At 40.7% G+C, this 22,215-nt stretch overlaps 1 protein-coding gene across 6 annotated transcripts in view; it reads right to left on the bottom strand.

The window, feature by feature from the left end:
- The window catches only part of BICD1 (BICD cargo adaptor 1), a 121,963-nt gene extending 100,236 nt beyond the window's left edge, over nt 1–21,727 (bottom strand). For 4 of the 6 annotated variants that reach the window (XM_044434297.1, XM_044434298.1, XM_044434299.1 and 1 more), the window contains exons 1-3: nt 21,663–21,727; nt 21,280–21,508; nt 20,831–21,052 (exon numbers count right to left, since the gene is read on the bottom strand). In XM_044434297.1, the coding sequence (XP_044290232.1) occupies nt 20,831–21,052; nt 21,280–21,282 (225 nt within the window). In that variant the 5' untranslated portion in view covers nt 21,283–21,508; nt 21,663–21,727. Of the gene's footprint in view, nt 1–20,830; nt 21,509–21,662 lie in introns of all 6 variants that reach the window. The other 2 variants (XM_044434296.1, XM_044434295.1) reach the window with 2 other exon arrangements.
- Between the last annotated feature and the right edge of the window lie 488 nt (nt 21,728–22,215).

The following is a 22,215-nucleotide window of genomic DNA, read 5'->3' as shown; positions in this document are numbered from 1 at the left end:
AATTGCTTTTCTAGGCAATAATCTTGTATCCTAGTACAAAAATCAGTGAGTGTTGAAAAATACAAAGTCAATTAGGTGTCAATTTTGTTATGAGCAAGGCTTTGAAATTAAATGTTATGCATTTTTGTTTTTCACATATTGAATAGCCTATAGTTAGACTTTAATCTAGTAAAGTCAGCTGAATTTCAGCTAATGTTATTGAGAAAACAGTTGTTTTGTGCATACAAATAAGACATCAATGGAATGCATTACAAAGGTAGTCAAACTTATTTGGGAATAATAGATTTTGCTTTGAGGAGAATGACAGAATGGAACACTGTTTGTACTTTTGACAGCAGTGCCAGAAATAACTAGCACTGAAGGAGGACTATATTTTGTAAGAGCGATACATCTTTTCAAGGCAATATAAATTCCCGTTAAAATATGGAGAATATCTATCTGCTAACACTTTTCAGAACTTCTGAAATATGATTGCCTGGAACACAGTTGCACTATAGAAAGTTACATTTCTGACAGCGAAATTCTCTAATTGCTTAGGCAGGAAAAATTCTACAACACCTAGCATTCTTCCAGCTGGAATGATGGGAAATGTATGCATTTTTCCTATGTAAACTTGCATAACAATGAGCCAGAAAAGGTTTCATTTGAAGAGGAAAAAATAGCATTCCCTTGTAGCTCTTTGGTTTCAAGATATACAGATGTCTAAACCTTTTTCCAATTAGTTTACATCTTTCTTAAACTGTGATGTCCAGATCTTGACAGAATGCTAAAGCTGAGGCCGAAACAGAGCTCAGCAGAGAGGAACTAGTATCTCATATGATATGGAAATGATGCTTCTGTTAATGTCGACCAGATCAACATCTGCTTTTTCTGCAGCTCCATCGTATTGCTGACTCATATTCAGCTTGTGATCTACAACAATTCCAAGATCCTTCTCAATTGTAGTACTGTTGAGCCAAGTATCTCCCGTCTTGTAATGGTGCATTTGGTTCCCTTTTCCTAGATGTAGAACTTGGCATTTGTCCCTATAAACATCATTCTGTTGTTTTCAGCCCAGCATTCCAGCCTGCCAAGATCTCTTTTAATTTTGTTTCTGTGCTCCAGGGTATGAGCTATCCCACCCAGTTTTGTGTCATCTGCAAATATGTCAAGTATTATTTGCACTTCCTCATTCAAATCATTAATACAAATGTCAAAGAGCACTGGGCACAGGACTGAGCCCTGCAGTATCTCACTTGTTACCTCTCCCCAGTTAGAGAAGGTGCCATCTGTTAAGCACTCTTTGCTAAATGTTCTGTAGTCAACCTTGGCCCCACTCAGAAGTTGCTTTATCTAGCCCACTTAGCTCAAAAGTTGCTTTATCCAGCCCACTTAGCTAATCAGGACATCATGGGGCAGTTTGCCGACAGCTTTGCTGACATCAAGATATATTATGTCCACAACATTCCCACAGTCTACAAAGGAGAGTACAGCCTTGATCAGAAAATGAGATTAGTCTGCCAGGATTTGTTCTTGATATAATCATGCTGGCTTCTAGTAATCACAGCATTATTTTCAAGGTGTTTGCAGACTGACTGCTTTATAACCTGCTCCAAATTTTTTCAGGGATCAATGTCAGACTGACTGGGGTGTAATTCCCATGTTCCTCCTTATTTCCTTGTTTGAAAACAGGGGCAACATCAGCCCTCCTCCAGTCATCTGACATTTTTTCCATCCTCCATGATTTTTCCAAGATTATAGGCAGTGGTTCCGAGGGTTCTTCTGACAGCTCCTTTGTCATTCTAGAATGCAGTTCTTCAGGTCATGGAAATCTGAACATGTTCAAAGTCACTGGGTATTTCCTGATATTTGCCTATCAACCTCAAACTGTAATCCTGCCCATTCGGCTTGTACTTCACATCTGCCATGGAGGTGATCAACCCTCTTTTGGAAGAAGACTGAGCCAAAGCAGGAATTGAGCCTTTCTACCATTCTTTGCCCCCCTTTTGGACATAAGTTATCATTTTGCCATCTTCGATGAGTAGCTGAACCACCATTTCTTTCTTCATTATTTTACTATGCACATCCCAGATTAGGCCATGCAGTTGGAATGACTTCTGCTTTGCCTCTTTCTTCTGTTTTTCTTACTACCTAAAGTACTGAGAAGAAACACTCCATGTGTTTAAAATGTTCTACTTTTTCCCTTTCAGATATGAAAAGAAATGCCATTTAGGGTGAGTGTTTCCTACCATGCAGCACAGAAGACAAAGAGGAAGGTGCCAAACCCAGGAAAATGAAGAGGGTAAATATTCAGTTATTGAACTCCAGGTAAACAAAAAGTACAGTGCAGTGGTACCTTGGCTCATGAACTTAATCCATTCCAGGACTCTGGTCATGACTCAAATTGGTCATGAGCCAAGTTAAATTTCCCCATAAGGTTCAATGTGAATAAGGTTAATCCATTCTGTAACTATTTTTTTTAATCAGAAAAATGTGAAACAAAGTGACAAAGAACAACAAAGATCACAGCCATCTCTCCCACAACCCCCAGCACAACCACAATCGCGCCCGTCATCCCTGCACATGCCCATCAACCTGTCGCGCTGGAGGAGGGAGAGACCGGTGCGAACGGGGCGCACTGGGGGGGGAGATGGCCAAGATCACAGTTGTTCTCCTACAGGAAAGATGGGCACGATCTCGACCATCTTCCCCCCGCCCCTAGCACGATCGTGGCCATCTCCCCACTCGGTGGGGGGGGGGCAAGATAGCCACGATCGTGGTCGCCACCCAATGCAGAGTTCGCAACCTGAGTTAAAATTTTTATGAAATTTTTGTTCACGACCCAATTTGGTCGTGAACTGAGGCGTTCGTGGGCTGAGGTACCACTGTATGTTTCAAAACAGGTTCTTCTCAGGACACTCTTAAATCAACCTGATATCGAAACAGCTATACAATGTATCAGAGGTTTAATCCTAGATTGACCATTGCCATTTAAGAGAGACTGTTGTAAACTGTCCAGAGAGTTCCAGCCATGGGAAAGTACAGAAATGTAGAGTACATGAATAAAGAACACCTCTGAGGATGAATTTATTTCAAAACGTATTTGGCTCAAACTCTTGTTTTCATTCACTTCAGGTGAGGCAGTCACTGTTCTAAACTGGAATCTGAGCTCGGTAATGGACTGAATATGGGCCAATAAGCTGAAGCTCAGTCCAGATAAGACAGAGGTGCTGTTGGTGGGGAGTCCATCTGTTCAACTGGGGAGTTTTCGACCTATCCTGGACAGGGTTGTGCTCCCCCTAAAGCAGGGGTCCTCAAACTTTTTCAACAGGGGGCCAGTTGAAAGGTGCTGGCGATGGGCACGGGCCGCCAAGGTGGTGCGAGGGGTGCGTGGGCCAAGCCAGGGTGGGGGGCGCGCGCACACAGAGATCGCTTTCTCCAAGCGAGTCCAAAACAATCTCCTTGTGAGCAAGCCGCCACACATGATGATTTCAAGATTGTATACCATTAAATGCTGGTGCCTTATGATTCTATTAATTTATGCTAGATATTGATATTAATTATATTTTAATTGGTTTATATTCTTTTATTTCTGGACCCCTATGTATGATATTTATCTTATGTATTTGTTTTATTAGCCTTATTCTGTCTTACTTAATTTTAGTAGTTTTTACTTATGGATTTTTATTTTTTATTGGTTTCATTGTGAACTGTGGATTTTATTGTGTTGTGTATTGTACTGTATATTATGTTGTACATTATGGATTTTATTGTGTTGTGAGCTGCCCAGAGAGCCTACGACTAATGGGGCAGCATATAATTTGAATAAATACATAAATAAAACACAGTCCTCTCAGCACCCTTGTAATTTCTGCTTCCTGTATTTGGCAAAAACCTTTAAGGAAAGGTCACATTGCTCTTTTGATCACCACATACCTGTGGAACTAAGGTAGTTGGCTTAGACAACTAAAGACATCTATTATATATATGTAAATACTGTGCTTGCAAAGAATGGCTGTAAAAGTTGGACCATAAGGAAGGCTGAGCACCAAAGAAATGAGGCCTTTGAATTGTGGTGCTGGAGGAGACTTCTGAGAGTTCCTTGGACTGCAAGGAGATCAAACCAGTCAGTCACAGAGGAGATCAACCCTGACTGCTCTTTAGAAGGCCAGATACTGAAGATGAAACTCAAATACTTTGGCCACCAAATGAGAAGAAAGGACTCACTGGAGAAGACCCTGATGCTGGGAATGATTGGAGACAATAGGAGAAGGGGACAGCAGAGGTTGATGTGGCTGGATGGGGTCACTGGAGAGGTGGGTGTGGGGTTGGGCATACTCCAGGGGATAGTGGAGGACAGCACAGCCTGGAGGAATGTTGTCCATGAGGTCATGATGGGGCATGACTTTGACACTAAACAAACAACAACAAAATACTGTGCTGGTCATGAAAAGCTGGTCATCTTTTAATTTCAGCTAACGTGCCAGACACAGCAGCTGAGCCACTAACTCTCACAACAACCCAAATACGTTTACATGTTACACTCAGAGGAGCCTATTTGTTGACTGCCCTGTTGATGCATCACTCACAAAGGTACCATAGGAAGCCAGAACGGAAGCCCTTATCAACGCCTTCCAAAAGCAAGAGAAGTGGTAACAAATTGCTTCTCTTGCAATTTAATGTGAACAAATGGATACACACATATAAATGAAAGCAAAAACATCCAGAAAATGTTCTAAAGACAGTTTTTGTAACGGACATTCCATACTTGCTAAATGAATATGTAACCAAGAAACCATGAAATATATTTCATTAAGTTAATGCAAAGGCAGTAAACAAGGAATTCAGACTTTATACTTTACAGGTACTGCAATTACTCCTATACTTACAAATACATAAAGGGTGGTGGCCAGAGAAAGAGAGCAGATCCTGAAGATTTCATTTCTGTACAACGATTAAAAGTACAGAAACCCTTTCCTCCTTTACATCTTGCCACATTATAATGCAAGCTAGTATGTGCAAACAGAAAATTAAGAAATGAGCACATCTCGAAGGAATGTAAACAGGGAATGAGTCTGGAGGAGGAACAGAGTTTGATGGATTCCAGAAGAGACATTAATTCATTCTGAAATCCCCCACATTCTGGAAGGCTGCAAATTATGGCAAGCATTTCTTCTTATAAACAAAGCTTAGGATCTTGTAAAGTTTAAATATACAACAATACCACTTACAGTTTTGTACTCTTTAAAGAGACTCTTTAAAAAAAATCAGGTCATTATATTTTTTTTTAACAAAAATGTTCTAATAGCACTTTAGCTGTCCAATTCAGATGGTATCTGGCAGTGAACTAAAGCTATAAAAATTGATAAGAAATACTCCCTTGGCTGAATAACCTGACTTTTAACCCTGACTTAGGGTTGGAAGGGACCATGAAGGCCATCGGGTCCCACCCCCTGCTGTTGCAGGACACCCCGTTACACCATCCCACTCAATGGCTGTCCAGATTATTTTTGAAAGTCTCCAGTGTGGGAGAGGCCGCCACCTCTCCGGGCAGCTGGTCCCACTGCCGTATTGCTCTGACAAGTGAGGAAGCTTTTGCTGATGTCCAGCCTGAATATGGGTTGTTGCAGCTTTAACTGATTATTCCGTTTCTGACACTCTGGTATCAGTGAGGAGATCCTGACCTTCCTATTTCTGACAGCCTTTGAGGTACATATAGAGGGATACCATGTCCTCTCTCAGTCTTCTCTTCTCAAGGCTGAACATGCCCAGTTCTCTGTCTCTCCTCATAGGGAAGTGTTTCCAAACCCTGGATTATTTTTGTTCTCCTCCTCTGGACCATTTCTAATTTTTCTAAATCTTTCTTAAATCTTAGTGCCCAGAACTGGCCACAGTATTCCAGATTAGGTCTGACTAGTGAGGAGTATAGGGGAACTACTACTTCTCATGATTTGGAAATAATACTTCTAATTTTTCTGCAACTTTCTAAAATCTTGGTGCCCAGAACTGGACACAATATTCTAGATGAATTCTGATTCATCATTTTTTCAGCTTGAAGAAAAAAGAAAAACGTGTTTCAATATTTAGGGCACGGAAGTTAATAATTGATTAAGCACACTGTGTTTCCTTAAATTAAGCCAATTAACCATACCAGGACAAATTATTCCTACTACGCTAAATAGAAAATCCTATTTAAACAGACATCCTGCCATGCATCAGGTTTTCCTCCCTTTGCACATTCAAGGCAACAGACTGTTTCTGGGCAAAAAGCTCTTTATTCACCAAAAGATACTGAATAAATGCAATCAGTACAAAATGTATGTCTGAACATGCACAGAGCAGTTAGTTGAACCCAATCGAGACAGCTACTTCCAGAAATCCTCCTCTTGAGTATGTCTGAGCCTGACCCATTCTCAAGAGCCCATTTGGAAGTAAGCCAATGCTTTTCTGCATGCCAATCCTCTAGCTGGCTGACCCTCCACTCCTGATGCTCCATCGTGGATCGAGAGTTGTACCAAGTTTGTCTGACCCTGAGAGCTCCTCTCCCATGCCCCCACCCAACACCTGTTTACCTTGGCTAGTCTCAGAGCCTTCCTGAGCAGTTGCAGAGTGCAGTCTTGCGAAAAGCGGTGCTCCTTTCCTTTAGAAGTCTGGAGCCCACACCCCAAAGCTTCTTCCACCTCCTCCCCTTCATTCTCCGACTCGGAGTCCAGACTTGCATGACCTGTGAGTGCATGCCAAGAATAACTGCCACCCTGATTCCCAACATATCCCACATGTTAATATTGTAGAAACCTAATAATTCTTGTATGGGCAACAAAAAGGCAATTGTTTACTGATACTAAAATAGCATTCTATTCACCACAAAGCATGAATTTAGCAAAGCATTTTTAAGTATTACATCTCTACTTGTGTTGCTGAGGTAATAAAAATGTGCATATTTGCATGCAACTGCACTATTAAATGATGGTCAAGAGCCTCAAGATGATAGATGATTAGATGCTTACTTCCTGCCTTGCATTACCCACAAGCCAACTCTATTCCAGCAGATCTCCTGACATTTGAAGCCATGAGCATGCGATCACCAGTCATAGCTTCCCATGCGAAGCCAGCCTCTAAATTAGTCAGTCTCTGAGAATGTGATGCCCACAACACTGAATCTAAGACGTAACAGAACAACTAACATATTGTTTTCTGCCCCTTGAAGCAGAACACTCTTTAGGTCCAAATGAGTACATTTCGGTCCTATACCCACCTACCTGGATCTTAATGGGGCTTATTTCTGAAGAAGCATGCACAGGCTTGCACTGTAAGCCACTATAAATGGGATGACTAATGAAGCCCTGAATCTTTTTGGAGAACAGACAAGAGGGGCTGCAATATATACAGCACAACAATGGAAGGGAAGAACATTAATTCTTTCCCCAGGAGCCATTTTTACAAGCATAGGCACAGGGGAAAAGCCACTTTAAGTTTTTGTGTTTTCAAAACTGGGGGATCACAATTCATTTCCCCCCTCAGAAACCTCTGCAGGCATGCTAAGTACAAATTTCTGTATCTGGTAGAGCCTAATAGGAATGTCTGAAGCCTGCTTCCAGTTTCCATGTGAACAAATGCAGACTCCATAGCTTGAAACATCAGCCACTTTTTCTTCCAATCCACTCATCATCACATTTGCTTTACCCTTTTGCTTGATCAACTCCAAAGCTTGCTTAGTACTTTGTGACTTTTCTGGCCTAATAAAAGTATTATACTGATATGGTTTCTGGAAACTTCTACCACTTCTCCACTGAAAATTACAGTTTCCCAAAACTGCTTTTCCTTTTTTAAAATACTGAGGAAATTCTTTTCCTTGAATTCTGAGACATGGGGCCAGTCAATGTTGACAATGGAGCAGCGGTCTGATTTAGTATAAGGCAACCTACCTCCATATAAGTCCCACTTAGTGCAATGGTGTTTACTTCCAGGTAAGTGTGCACAGGTCTGCAGCCTAAATATATAATGCTTGTATAATGAAACTTTGTATTGATAAAAATAATGATTAATTTTAAAATTAGTCTTTTTCTTTCTTTTTACATGAAGAATGTTTCTGCATAGAGCAAATGCCACTAGTAAATCTTAAAACTGCATTTAATCTGATAGATAACAGTACCCTATTAAGGTGTTCTGAAGTCCTATCCTCATTTTTATTTAAAAACATTGCTTGTTTTTTTAATGCAACTGATTTTAGAACATAGCTTTGAAAATATCATGCAGAGGCGGTTCACAATGGGGTCATTTCTTCTGAGTGAAATTGGCAGAAATACTGCATGGTTTTGCTGTCAATCATAAGCCTTGTGCCTTTTAAAGACTTTGCTTTTGAAAAGTGAAAAAATGCAGCCCTTATTTGAAAATAAATTGCTCTTTCCCCATGGGACCACAGACAAAAGCCTACAAACATCAGTTGTATCATCCTAATCACATTCCTATAACAAAGAAACCCCAAATTGTAGCCTTTTATATAAATTCATCTATTTAAATCCCTTGCCTTTGGTTCACATATACAGAGTTCCTATACAAACAAGGTCTTCCCTAGTCACCAAACACAGCTCTGGACTTTGGAAATTGAAAATGTATAGGAAACTACCTTATACTGAGCCAGACCATAGATCCATCCAGCTCATCTAACCTGTGGTTTATTTGACCCACACTGGGATGCTGTGATCCAGCAGCCATCTTAAATGTTCAGTCCCTGGCTGAAGGTGTGCCATGTTGCCTGAACCAAGGCAGCAGCTGTTGTTAGATGGGCAAAACAATCCTCTAATAACCCATGGTCTGTTACAGTGTCATTAAAGAAAAAGGGTAGCAATCCCCTACCAGCAGTTGAATAATCAAAATGACTATAGGCTCACACTGTAGCACACCATGATGGGCTGCAGTGACTGGGTGAAGCAGCCCAGATGAGTATCATCAGCTCTCCAGGGTTTCAGGCCCACCAGGAGATGCTGGGGATTGAAGCTGGGAGTGTCTGCAGGGTATGTGTTCTACCACCAAGTCATTACTGAACTGCTGCTATTAGGAATAGTTTTGTGATGTTCAAATCCACTTTGAAGTCATTAAACCAGCTCATGCATGCACAACTCAATAGATGCCCAGAGACAGAGCTACCTTTGCCTATAATCCCGCTGATTATACATAACTAGATATTTATTCCTTGGCTTGTCAATCAGACCTGTCCACATGAATAGTAGGGACAGGAAGTAATGGGATTTCTTCTCACCACCTCTACCCCACCCCAGTCCTTTTTTTAAAAGGCATTTGTCTAATTTGGGAAGAAGGATATTGGATTGTAAATATGACCTCATATTTTCATATAAAAGTGGAAATAATAAAGTAGCAGAAAACTTCAAATGCACAGGAGGAATTATAGCTCGGTTTGCAGGAAGACAATCACATTTTCTGAAGATAATGTGGACTATAAGGAGACAGATATGTTCACAATGGAATCATGGAGTTTAAAATGTTCAGCAAGTTAAATTAGAAGTGACACTTACTATGTGAATAAAATTAACTGCGCTTTTCTAAAAAAGTAAATAGTAGATGCCAAGGGACTCAATATACACAGGAAGGAGGGAGTGGAACCTTTCCTCCATGCCATGATCCTGATGAAAATTACCACTTAACGCTATTTGCATTGGGAAGGAAGTCTTAATTGCTGCTGAGCATATGGAGTGAGAAACAAACTAGGTTTGCATGACACAAAAACTCACTGTGGGTTGCTACTTAGGAAGGCTAGTACCATTTGGGTCCTGAAAAGTTTCTCCCCCCACCTCAAGGTCTCTTCTTTTCCCTTCCAGCAAAACAAGATAGGCTTTTAACTATAACCTTTATTATATTAAATTTCCAAATCAGGACTGGCTTTGTGATACAAAGGAAGTAATGTAAATATTGATCGCAAGAAAGAGCCATCATGTTAACAAACCCACTAATTGTGGATTGAGTTCTGTCCATGCTGGAAACTGAACCCAAACTGAATTCACCCCCTCCCTTCCCTACCAAATGGAGTTAGTACCACCCTTAGGGAAAGGTGTGCTCTTTGTGGGCCACACAGAGGCAATACCAGATGTTACTTAAATGATCAGTTCTTTTGACCTGATTATGGACAGCTGAACTGATTAATTTGCACCCATCCCCCTCTGATCCCCCCCCCCCATTCTGTGGTGTAGTGGTTAAGAGCATGGGACTGGGACTCAGACAATCTGGGTTCTAGTCCCTGCTCAGCCATGGAGCCAACTGGGTGACTTTGGGCCAGTCACAGACTCTCAGCCCAACCTACCTCACAGGGTTGTTGTTGTGGGAATAAGATGGAGGAGGAGAATGATGTAAGCTGCCTTGAGCCCTTTGAAGGAAAAAGGCAGGAAATAACTTGAAAAATGAATGAATGAATGAATGAATAAATAAATAAATAAATTCTACAGTTACTCCCCGTGAAGCAGAGGTGACCTGATTTGCACCAGCTGCTTGGCTTATCTTGCAGCTTTCTGGCCTTGGCAGTTCGGCTAAGAATTCCAACCCCACCTCTTCTTCCAGTTCAGATTCAGAGCCTGTGGTATTCACCTTGAAAAACTGCGTGGTAGGAGAAGAAGGCCCAATCCCTACAATAAAAAGCTGGACCAATTCCCCCAGGGTGGCTTCTTCGAGAACAACGAGTCATCCTGACAACCTGTGAGTTGTCCTAGCTGTTGTTCTAGCCATAATATGAGGATGGTGCAGCTCAAGGATGTCGACAAGGTGCTTGGACTCATTTGTGAAACCACATCTGGACTGGATCCTTGACTGCTCCTGACATATAAAAGCCAGTAAGGAATGAACAACCAGCTGGGGCCAGGGATGCCTCATTAATGCCTCCTTGTGAGCGGGAGTGGCCCTATGCCTCCTGAAAGAGGCAGCAGTAAAACCGTTTCTCAAGAAATCCTCCCTTGATCCAGAAGGCCTTATCTCCAGGGACTCTTGAATAAGAGGGATTATCTGGCTCCATTTTAGTTGGGGTTCTGGCCTGTATGATGACCTATGTCAGGAGAGAAAGAGAGGGAGTTTGATCTTCCTGGTCCTCTTGGTGGCTTTCAGTGCCATCAACCGTGGTAGCCTTCTGGAGCAACTATTTGAGTTGGGAGTGTGTGGGGGGGTGGGGTACAAAATTGCAGCAGTTCTGCTCCCACTTGGAAGGCCATCTCCAGACAGTGTGCTTGGGGAATATTGTTCAGACCCATGGATTCTGCAGCAGGGAATTCTCAGTGGTCTGGTCTGTCCTCCATCCTATTTAACATCTACATGAAACCACTAAAACATGCCATCTGGTGTTTTGGAGTGTGTTGCCATCACTACTTCTCAGCTCTATTACTCCTTTTTACCTTCAGCAGGTGAGGTTGTGGATATGCTAAACTGGAGCCTGGCTATGACAGTCCATTGGATAAGGGCTAACAAACTGAAGCTCGGGTCAGACAAGACTGCGATGCTATTGGTGGATGGGATTCCACGCATTTCATAGCTTGGGGGTGCTCTTTGATCCATCTTTGCATTTGATGTTCCTTCTTACATTAAAAGACACCATTTCATCTGTTGGAAACTTTCCTAAATTATACAGCCATTGCCTTAGGTTAATCAGGCCTATCTTATTTAAAGCCTTTTTATCCATATTCCAACATACCATGATTAGCTTTATACATACATGCACCTGTACCACCTCCTATGTATCACCACTTTTCTTCTGGTAACTCCCCATTCAAACATCAAGAATCATTTTTCCTACCAGTGTTTTTACATGGCATTTCTGCAGTTACTATTTACATTTTTAAATGTTCACTTTAATTGCAATTCATGTTTAGTTTGGCCCCAAAATGCCAATATAATATAGGATGTATTGCAATTACCTCAAAGTTACTCTCATAAGCTATGCAAATTTTTCCCTATAAGGAATTACTTTTTAAAACTTCTGAATATGGCTAATGCAGCATATAGCACAGGCAGCTACCTATAATATCATCCCTAGGATGGACTTTAAAAATGTAAGCAAACTGAATCTTTTCTGAAGGCAGCACTAAGTAGACTTTTTAATATAAAAAGCATGCTGACAAAATGTCTCCCCTAAAATATTAGTTCAATAGAAACTGCTTCCATTAGGCAATAGTAAAATATTCTCCCATTCACATATAATGGCAACCTTGCCCCCTTTAAAGGTTACCATGAGCAAGCCAGATTTCTACTGCACATGGCTTAATCGCACATGCAAACTGTCTACTGTCCCAAAATCACAGTATCTTAAAGGCTGCCTTTGCTAGTATACACCTATCTGAACCTTAAAATTGGCTTTGGGGGCCCCACTTTTAAACCTGTTCCTACTAGTACATTTTTTGGGTGCCGGTACCACGATTATGGGATTTCCTCTCCAATGAAATCTGATAAGATCACTCATTGCCATCTTATCTTCACTTTTAGTGTTTGCATTCTGCTGCTTTAATGCTCTACAATTTTAAAGAATTTCCTGTTGGTAATGTCAACTGTTTTTTTAGCCTCTAACTGTGAAATTTTTTTGTTATATCTCTGAATTTTACTGTTTCATTTAATTTTTATTTTATATTATATGTCATTTTGAATATATATATATTAAAGCAGATTAGTAATCAATGGAATAATAATACTAAAAGTTATCCTTGCTTCTGTTTTCCAAATATTTTACTTGATTATTAACATTCCTTTTGGCCTCTTATGTCATCCCAATTCACCTTAACCCTGTGCTGTACCGCCTTCTTCCGTATGTCATTCACATATGATTACAGCAAAGATGAAACACTGGATTGCTGCTAACCTTTTGACCTTGCCATGCTGCAGTTTTACTGCTAGAACAATGCATGCTTATCAGTAGAAAATGTACAGAAACTGAGGGGTGTCAAAATACACTCAGGTTAGGAAAACTATTGTTGTTCACAGTCACTTACTGTAATTATACTTAACAAATAGAAAAGGATACCCTTGTCTCTCCCTCCAGCTGCCATCAGTATCTCACAAAAAGAAAGGTCTATTTACAATCTCCAAGATGTCTATTCGCTATTCACATTTTTTCTTCTTCTCAATTCATTTGAAATGCTGGGTGTAATTGACTCAACCAGAACAATGTGAGTCTGAGCAATTATTAAACATGGATGACTCTCTGCTGGTACAACACTATTAATTGCAAATCTTTACAAGCAGTTCCTTAGATGACTGACCTATAGTGCAGCCAATGGAAATTACTATGCATTCCCATGGCTTGGCTGCTTGTTGGAATCTCTTGTGTCTGCTGCTTCATAATGTGGCTATGTACCTGAGGTTTAGGAAGAAATGAGTAAGGTTTGAAAGAGATTGAGAGCAATCCATGAAAAAGGAAACGGTATCCAGCACTATATATTTAAAAGAACCAGCATACAATACAGTTCCATTAAAAGCAACAAGAGTCTTCCCATATACCTCATGGGAATGTGAATTGCACTATTTGTACGCCCCTACTTTATTTTGATGTCAAAAAGAACATCGAAGGTAGAATTGCATTAAACTGAAATAACCCAGCAGTCTTCTACTGAAGTCTTCATGTTAAGTTTTGTTAATAAGGAAAGATTAACTGCAGAAGTTCTGCTACTCAGAACTTATGCATGCAACAGAAAAACAATGAATCCAGGAATCAGAATTTAGCATTAAATAACTGTGTTTAGCTTTAAAATGGTAAACAGATACACGGTGTGTTACAATGAATAACATGTTTCTACCCAGTTCATGAAAAATCAATGTTAGCACAGAAACACATAACAGAATCATGATTAGAAAGACCTTGAATAATTTGTCTTTAAAAACCTGTATAGCACAGACTATGTGGTGGATACAGGATTTAGGTATAACTACCGCCATACTGGAGACGTTGACATAGTTTGCAGGGTTTATTAACATTTAACCCATTAATTGTGGGGACACATGGGAGCAAGCAAGCGAGCGAGCATACTGGCTCCCACCCCCTCACCATCCAGATTGCAGAACTATCCAGGAATGCCCACTGACTTGCAAACCCGGAATGCTGGTTAATTCAGGGAGAGAAACTCAGAGCTTTAATCCATCAACAAACCTGGTCAGCCTTGACAATAGGTTAAAACATGAACCGGTGCTATGTGCAAAGTGAGTCATAGTCCCTGCTTCCACAAGTCCTACACTGACACTCGGCTGTGTTCCGGACAATAGCTGTGGGTCTGCTTTAAGGAATGTTATGTCTGACAATATATTTTGTACCTCCCCCTATTGGGACAGTTCACATGTAATCACAACAAATATTTGGTTGATTAATGCACAGTTTAACGGGACACATGCCAGATGAACAGTATTTCCTCTTACTATAAGCAACTTGCAATCAAAAGACGTAAGCATGATGTTTAGATCTGGACCACTGGGCTGCTTAGCATCCTAACAACCCAGCAGTCCATGTTTGCATGTCACATTAATAAGCTTTTGCTTGGTCAACTAAAGCTTGTTTAAAGCTGCTAGGTCACAGAAAATGGCAGCAGTTTACAGGTAGTGCACGTCCCTAAAAATTGTGGGTTAAATAGCATCACTGTGACATGAGAAAAGGATCATTATGTAGAAGTGAGATACATTGGTTGGTAGTAATGCCGATACACATAATGTAAGAGATTCGATTAATGATGTCCCAAAGGCAGCAAGTTCTCCTTTTGGCAGAAGTAGTAGGGCCTTTTCACTCAGCAGTCCCAAGAGGGAAAGGGAACTAGATATTTTGCTCCAGGTGAAAGGTTTTTGTTTTCTTTTGTTTTGTTTGTATTGCGATTTATATCCTGCCTTTTTCCTACAAAGGGCTCAAGGCAGCTTACATCATTCTCCTCCTCCATCTTATCCCCACAACAACTCTGTGAGGTAGGTTGGGCTGAGAGTCTGTGACTGGCCCAAAGTCACCCAGTTGGCTCCATGGCTGAGCGGGGACTAGAACCCAGATCCTCTGAGTCCTAGTCCCATGCTCTTAACCACTACACCACACTGTTGCCCAGACACCTTGTACTACACTCTCTCCATCTCAGCTTTCATCCCCCGCTTAAACTAGCAAAGTGGTTCAAGAAGTAAATGCAAGTATATGGACAGATGTGGAGCGTTACTGCTTAGCATTTCTTGCTGAAGGGCTTAATTCTTCATAGGTTAGGATCAGTTCCAGAAGATCTAGCATTAATTTAAATAACACTGTGTTCAAGCCTCTCTAAAGGTGCAATTCTTTCTTACTGTACATTACAACCTTGAAAGTTGCAAGATCAGCAATATAAATCAGTTCACCTTCCAACTAACTGGTCCGGTTCTTTGAAAGCATAAATATAATTAATAGAATGATTTCTCATTTCTTCCAAGAGAATGTTCTTAAATGAAGGCAGCAAATATAATGGTTGCCCTACTTATTAGAACTCAAAGTGTTTATTGAGACATCTATTACTATTTTTGCTTTATTCTATCATTTATCACATCAGAACCATAGAAACAAAGCACTAAATTATTAGTTTTCAGTACAAACAACCCCAACCAATATATTGTATTTCAAATGTTGTTGTACAATGTGCATTTAATAGACCATGGCAAAAGATAGCAAGTGAAAAAAAGAAATATAAGGTAGCTGTTTCCTAATTTTCCATCTCAATGCTATCTATATTGTTACACATTGATTCCTGTGGAAGTATGTAATAATGCCAGAGCTGGCAGAGGAAGAATGACCAGTGAGCTGCTGTTAGCTATACAGATGTGCTCCTAAGAGTTCCTGGTTGCCTTTGAGAGTGCACCTCCAATTCTAAACAGAATGAAGCAGAGAGAAGAGCCTTGCAAAGCCCAATTTTTACATATCTAACCTCACATCCTACTATCCAATGGGGTTACTCCCTGTTGAGTGAGTATAGGCTCATACCCTTGAGGAAGGAGGGACAGGAGTAACAGCAACACTAGAAAAGGGGAGAGAGGCAGTTTAGAATGCAGCAGGCTAAGGGAAGAAAGTGTGTCCAGGAAAGGGGAGCTGAGAGAATTCTTCAGAAGAATGTGGGGTGGGGACAGAGAAGAAGCCTGGGTGGGGAAAGGAAATGGCTTGAGAGTAAAGAAAAAAGAGAGTTAGTTGTAAAGGTGAACATCTCTGCTGATACAAAAGACGACAAATGCAATACTAAAAATATTTTTATTGTCAGTCACATCTCCCTTGAGCCAGACAACCAGGATTGCAAATCTAGTTCAGCTGCATCGAGCCATAAAACATTGACAAGATTTTTTTTAATTTCCTGATCATTAAAGTTTTGTGCATGTAATATTATATTCCAAAGGTAGATTAGCTTAGGTTAGCAGCCTTAAAGAAAAAGATGACAACAAAAATGATGATGCTAAACTCCCATGAAGGTGCAGGTAGCTTAGAGAAGAGCTATAAAATGGAATACCTACGTAATTGCCTCACTATCTCCTCAAAATTGGATGAAACTATATGGGTGTGGTAGATAACGACAGCATCAGAGCTGAAAGGGAATGGATCCTGGCACAGTGTACTGTGAAATGTGTAACTTATGCCATTGCTATTCTATTTTTAAAGACCATTCTAGGTAGGACCTTACTAAGACTTGCAGCAGAGGAAGTCTGACCACAGGGGAACTCGGCAACAAAATTTGCCAATCTGGAGAAGCTGTGACAGGCAGCACAACAAATATATGGAACTAACACACCATGAACAGTCCTTCTAGAAGGACGTACAGTACAGTCAGAAAGCAGGAGAGTAATTGTATTGGGTATTCCTATAAATAAACCTGAGTTTGATAAACACATCTACTCCATATTTAAGTTAATTATAAAACCTTTTTATTGCCAAGAGGGAGTGAAACATCCTACAACTAAGAGGTCCACTGTAACATTAGAAGTATATACAGTCACCCCATAACTAGTAATTAACTGGCTGGATACGGCCATAATTCTTTAATCACTATGCTAAAAATGAAGACTGCCTGGACCACTAGCTAGTTATGTTTCATCAGATCTAAACAGAAGACTTACTTGATGTTCCACTCCAAAAAGGGGAAGATGCCATCATCTTTTCGAGACACTTTTGGCTGCACTAATGTATTGGTAACTGTATTATGTTGTAAATTTATTTATTTATTTAAAGCTTTTATATACCATCCTTCAGTAAGTCCCAGGATGGTAAATTGATTTAAACAAATTAGCTTTATTATTTATAGCTTGTCAGCTAAGACCAGCATGTGTTTATTGGCACCTTCCCCTTGCATACAGGAAATAGATGGGGGGGGGGGCGGTTTACATTTATATCCTGCCATTTTTCCTCTTGTAAGAAACCCAAGGAGGTTCAAACATTTCTCTTCCTTTCTATTTTATTCCCACAACAGAAACCCTGTGAGGTAGGTTAGGCTGAGAGGCAGTGACTGGCCAAAAGTCAGTCAGTGGCTGAGACGGGACTAGAATCCAGATTTCTCAAGTGACAATCCAGAAGTGAAACTACTACACCACACCAGCTTTCCAGTGCATTTCTATTCACTACTTAGAAGATGAATTGACAAGCAGTTTGAAATAGTGACTCAGCAAAAGTTTTTTTTTTTTTTAAATCTGGACACCTGAGGAGATTTCAGTAAAATGACAAGTGTCATTTTACTGAAATTTTAGGGAACAGCCAATAGCTAAAGCATTTGGTCATGGTTCACACTTTGTAGCTGAAAAGAAATAAATTAATTTTTACATACACTATTGAATTAGTACAATAAAAGGTCTAAGAAGGCCTCACTTCTCTCCACTGCAGAAGCATTAAGAACTCTGAAAATGAACCACAAGTAGACTATGATCACTATCTGATTTGTTATAAGATTAGCACACCAAAACATTTTCTGGCAAAAGTTTTGTGCTGTTGGATAAACCTTAATGAACTTAATTTCTGCTTGTTACATAAAAGTTAACAGGCAGAAATAAAACACATTAAGGTTTCTTCCTTAGCACACCTCCACACTTGCAGAAGCTGCATCTGTTAAATCTCTGCTGGCATAGAGATATTTAAGTCACAGTAAAAAACAAATAAATATATAAATGATGGCACAAATACTGTAAGTCAATATAGAACTTCCATAAGCTCTATAGAAATCTTCTCAGCATAAAAGGTATGAAAAATCACCTTAAAGAATTTCATTTATATCATTTATTTAAGAGGAGGCATACTCCACTCTTCCAGTGTAGATACAAAGTCCAGGATGCTTTACAACAGGTGAAACGTTACAGGAGAACCATGATAAGAATTGGGAAAATAATCAAGTCATAATTCTGTGCAGCTTCATATTCCAAATCAATCTAGTTCTTTGAATGATCTGTTATGCCAGCAATAATCCAAAACAGCTCTTGAATGTACATCTACATGACATAACATAGCTCTATGCATATCTAGTCAGAAGTACTTTCCATTTGAACCTAATGAGTCTTACGCCTCAATACTTGGATATGGAACTGTAATCTAAGGCTATCACCAGATTTTTAAAAAATCTTATAGTATTATCCTATGTATATTCACTTGAAAGTAATGCCCTATGTATTTAATAGGGTTACGGAAGTTTGCATAGGATTGCAACCTTAGCTGATAAGTAATGTGCACTTTAGTTGATTGATTCAATCTGGAATTATAGCTTTTGTTTAAAACAACAATTCTGAAGAAAGAAACATTGTTTTCTTTTGTTTAGTTTAGCTTTGCTTTGCTTTGCTTTGTTTTGCTTTATAATACTGTACCCATCTTATAGAAGAGGCATGTCTGCTGTGAAAGAAAATAAAGAATCAAAGAATCTTTATATGTAACAATACCTATCACTTCCTTCCTTGAGTACTTGTATTAAAAATCTTTAATATTTTTAATCTGCTGCTTTATTAACCAAGGATGCATAATAAACAATGGAAAGGTTAATTGAATATTCTGATTAATAGCCTAGTTGGTTTAATTATTATGGATTTCCACCAGAAACTCTAAACATAGTAGGTTTATGAGAATCCTAAGTATTATTTTTGAGGTCACTTTATAGAACTACATTTCCCATAGTACCTTTGGAGGAAGTTAAGATAGTAGTGTACATAACCTAAAATTACCATTCCCAATTGTATATTTGGGCTATAGCCCACTGATAAAACCTGTGTGAAGCATACTGACCTTCTCAGTGAAGTCCATATACAGTGACTAGTTTCTTCACTTTAGTACTAGTGCATCATGGTTCACCAAGTCCAGGTTCTGATCCTAAGATCCTAAACATTTTCTAACTGCTAATGGACAAGGTCTTAAATGGTTCCTCATTCAGTTCCTTATTGGATGTCCAGTATCAGCCATTCCCAAGGCAGTCTTCCCTGGCTGTTTTAGTTGTAAACAGCTCTGAAAGTCACGACTATTGGACAGTGTATAAATAAATAAATAAATTTTTCTTTGGATCTTTGTGTAACTCAGGCTATTGAACAATATTTTGTTTATCTTTAGAGCTACTACCTGTCCAATAGCTGGACTTTCATTCAGTCATCAAACTTTATACTGCTTGTCTGGGCCTAATTTTGCCATCATTAGTGTATAATAGCATCTCTTTATATTACATGAATATAATCTCTATTTCCCTTTCAATTATATGGACATATTATTTTGCAACACCCGATTATAAATATTTCTCACTGATCTCAGATATTGAGATTCAGAAAGTTTTGAGGAATGAGAGTTAGTCAAATTGTTATTAGAGCTGACAAAACAAATCATATTATAGTTATTCAGGAAAGAAGCTAGACTTTTCCCCTATAAGGATGTAAGTGGATTGTGTGTAGACTACAGAAGTTAATCCTTAGCCTTTTATTTTTTTAAGAATGAAGTATCAGAGGGTCTGTAAACAAGCTTAAATGTGTTTCAGAACTCAGGACTTGATGAATAAGAGAATATACCATGCATGTATAGCTCTTGAGAGGGTGATAAGCCTTAGCAGGATATCCACCTTTGTTGTGACTCTTCAAAAAATACTGATGGAAAAAATGTATCTACCTCAATGACACTCAAGGAATACATATTCAAATTCTCTATGATGTTGGCAAATGCTTAATACCCTTCCCATAACAGACACATTTGGTTGCCTCAAATCAAGCATTCATATCTGGGTTGGTACAGAAATAATTTTGATGGAAAGATGGTGGATGCCACTAACAGGTGAAACTATAACATGTATATAAATAACCTTCCAAAGACTTTCAACATCTCTCTCGATTATCATGTATACTGTTATTAAAAAGAGTAGAGATTTTTATTTTTAAATACAGCTTAAATATTCATAATGTTCCCTTTAAATACCCCTTTCTGAATAACAGTGAAACCATCCAGTTATAACTGCATTAAATCACTGCATTTACATCCAATATCTGAAAACCAGAAGTTGTGTTATACAAATTTAAGCAATGCCTGTGTATTGCCCAGATTTCAATCAGCAGTAGATTTAAAATATCAGAACTATAATCCATTCTTAAACATCTTTTAAGTCAGTGCTGATCTTTAAGTCCTGTGATAAACGACACCTTGCAGTTTCAATCTCACACACACATAGCTCCAAGATATTTATATTTGGCCTACACCACAAACCATTTATTCAGGTTCCTAAAGAGATTTAGCAATTTTGAGAACATCACTAAGCAGAAGAGGGATTGGGGTGTCCCCCCGTCCTTTTTAAAACAACAACACAGAGGACAGGTAGTAAGAGGCTAGACGAAAAAGAGGGAAAGGTAACATAGGTGGGGTGGGGGAGGTGACAAGAAAAACAAATCTTTGGAGCCAACTCACCTCTCTCATTTGTTCCAGCTCCTGCTTAAGGGCATCATATTCCGCTTCCAGCTCATCATACTGCTGCTTGAGGGTGAGTTTTTCTTCCAAGACCACTAGCCCATATTCAGCAGCCTGGATTTTTTCATGGGTTGTTTCTGTGAGCTCTTTGGTCAGTCTCTCAATCTCGGACTTGTAGTGATCCACCGTCTCCAAGACCTCTTCTGCAGCCATAGCTTTGGGCTGTGGGGTGTGAGGGGCAGAGAGAGAAAAGGAGGGATGGAGAGAGAGGGAGAGAAGGTGATGGGCGGAGATGGATGGATACAGGCACGGGTGAATGGCAGTTCTCCCTGGGATGCTCCAGAGAAGCAGGCAGCTACTCCGGCTTAAGGCCAGGGGAGAGGAGCTGATGCGCCATGAAGGAGTGGAGAGAAGGGGAAGGAGTTTCAAGCGCCCCAAGGCTGCCGCACCATTTGTCCTTCGGCTGGCTTTGCTCCCTGGGAGCTCAACCCGGCATCGCTGGCGCTGGAGCAGGAGGAGGAAGAAGGGGGGACGTCCCTCTTTTTCGTCTCTCCCCCACCTTTTTTCTTCGTTTTTTGCTTATTCAGAGGCACTGGTCCGCCATGTCTCCAGGGCAGCTTCACTGCAGTCTCTCAACTCTCCACCTGCTCCCCCTCTCTCGGCCGCCGCTGCTGCAGCCTGTGTGGAGAGGGGAGGGGGGAGCGTAAATAAATAAATAAATAAATAAATAAGCAAGCGGACCTGGCTGTACTGGATGCAGCCTCTCGTCTCCTGCACGCCCCCCCCCCCCATGGAACAAACGAAGTGGGGGGAGGAGAGGAAAGGGACGAACCTTACCATAGCAGGGCAGCCAGAGCGGCGAGCGCGCAGGCACCTCCTCAGGCCGCCGCGCCTGTCTTCGCCTCGCCACAGCCGCCTCTTCCTCCGCACCCCTCCCAGCGGCGGGGAGAAGGACAGATGGGGAGATGGCAGCGCCGCCCCCGCCTCCCGCCCTGCCTCCGCGCGGCGCCTCTCCTCCCGCGCTCCGAGGGGGCGAGCGGAGGCCGGGGGCTTCCTCCACGCTGCCCGCAGCCCGCCCTGGGCGAGGGAAGAAGGCGCCCGCCCGCAGCTGCTGACCCGCGCCGCGCCGCGCCGCGCCGAGCGCACTTGAGGCTTTCCAGAGATTTCTGTATCCCGCAGCCTCGCCTTACGCACGGAGAGCCACCTGGCTTGTTGTTGCTGTTTTGTCTAGTCATAGGCATGGCACGGAAAGTATTCCGTAGAAAACTTGGGGGCTCTGTAGCTTTAGAAGATTCTATCGCAGCAAGTGGCATATAAGTCTTAAAATAAGTGATGGGAAAGCAAAGGGAGGAGAAAGAGAACTCTTTATAAAAGGATGCATACTC

This window comes from Varanus komodoensis, unplaced genomic scaffold, assembly GCF_004798865.1.
Source record: "Varanus komodoensis strain SLA01 unplaced genomic scaffold, ASM479886v1 scaffold27, whole genome shotgun sequence".
NCBI classification, from domain to species: Eukaryota; Metazoa; Chordata; class Lepidosauria; order Squamata; family Varanidae; genus Varanus; species Varanus komodoensis.
Note: the sequence above shows the minus strand (reverse complement) of the source record. Positions and strands in the feature narration are given on the sequence as shown.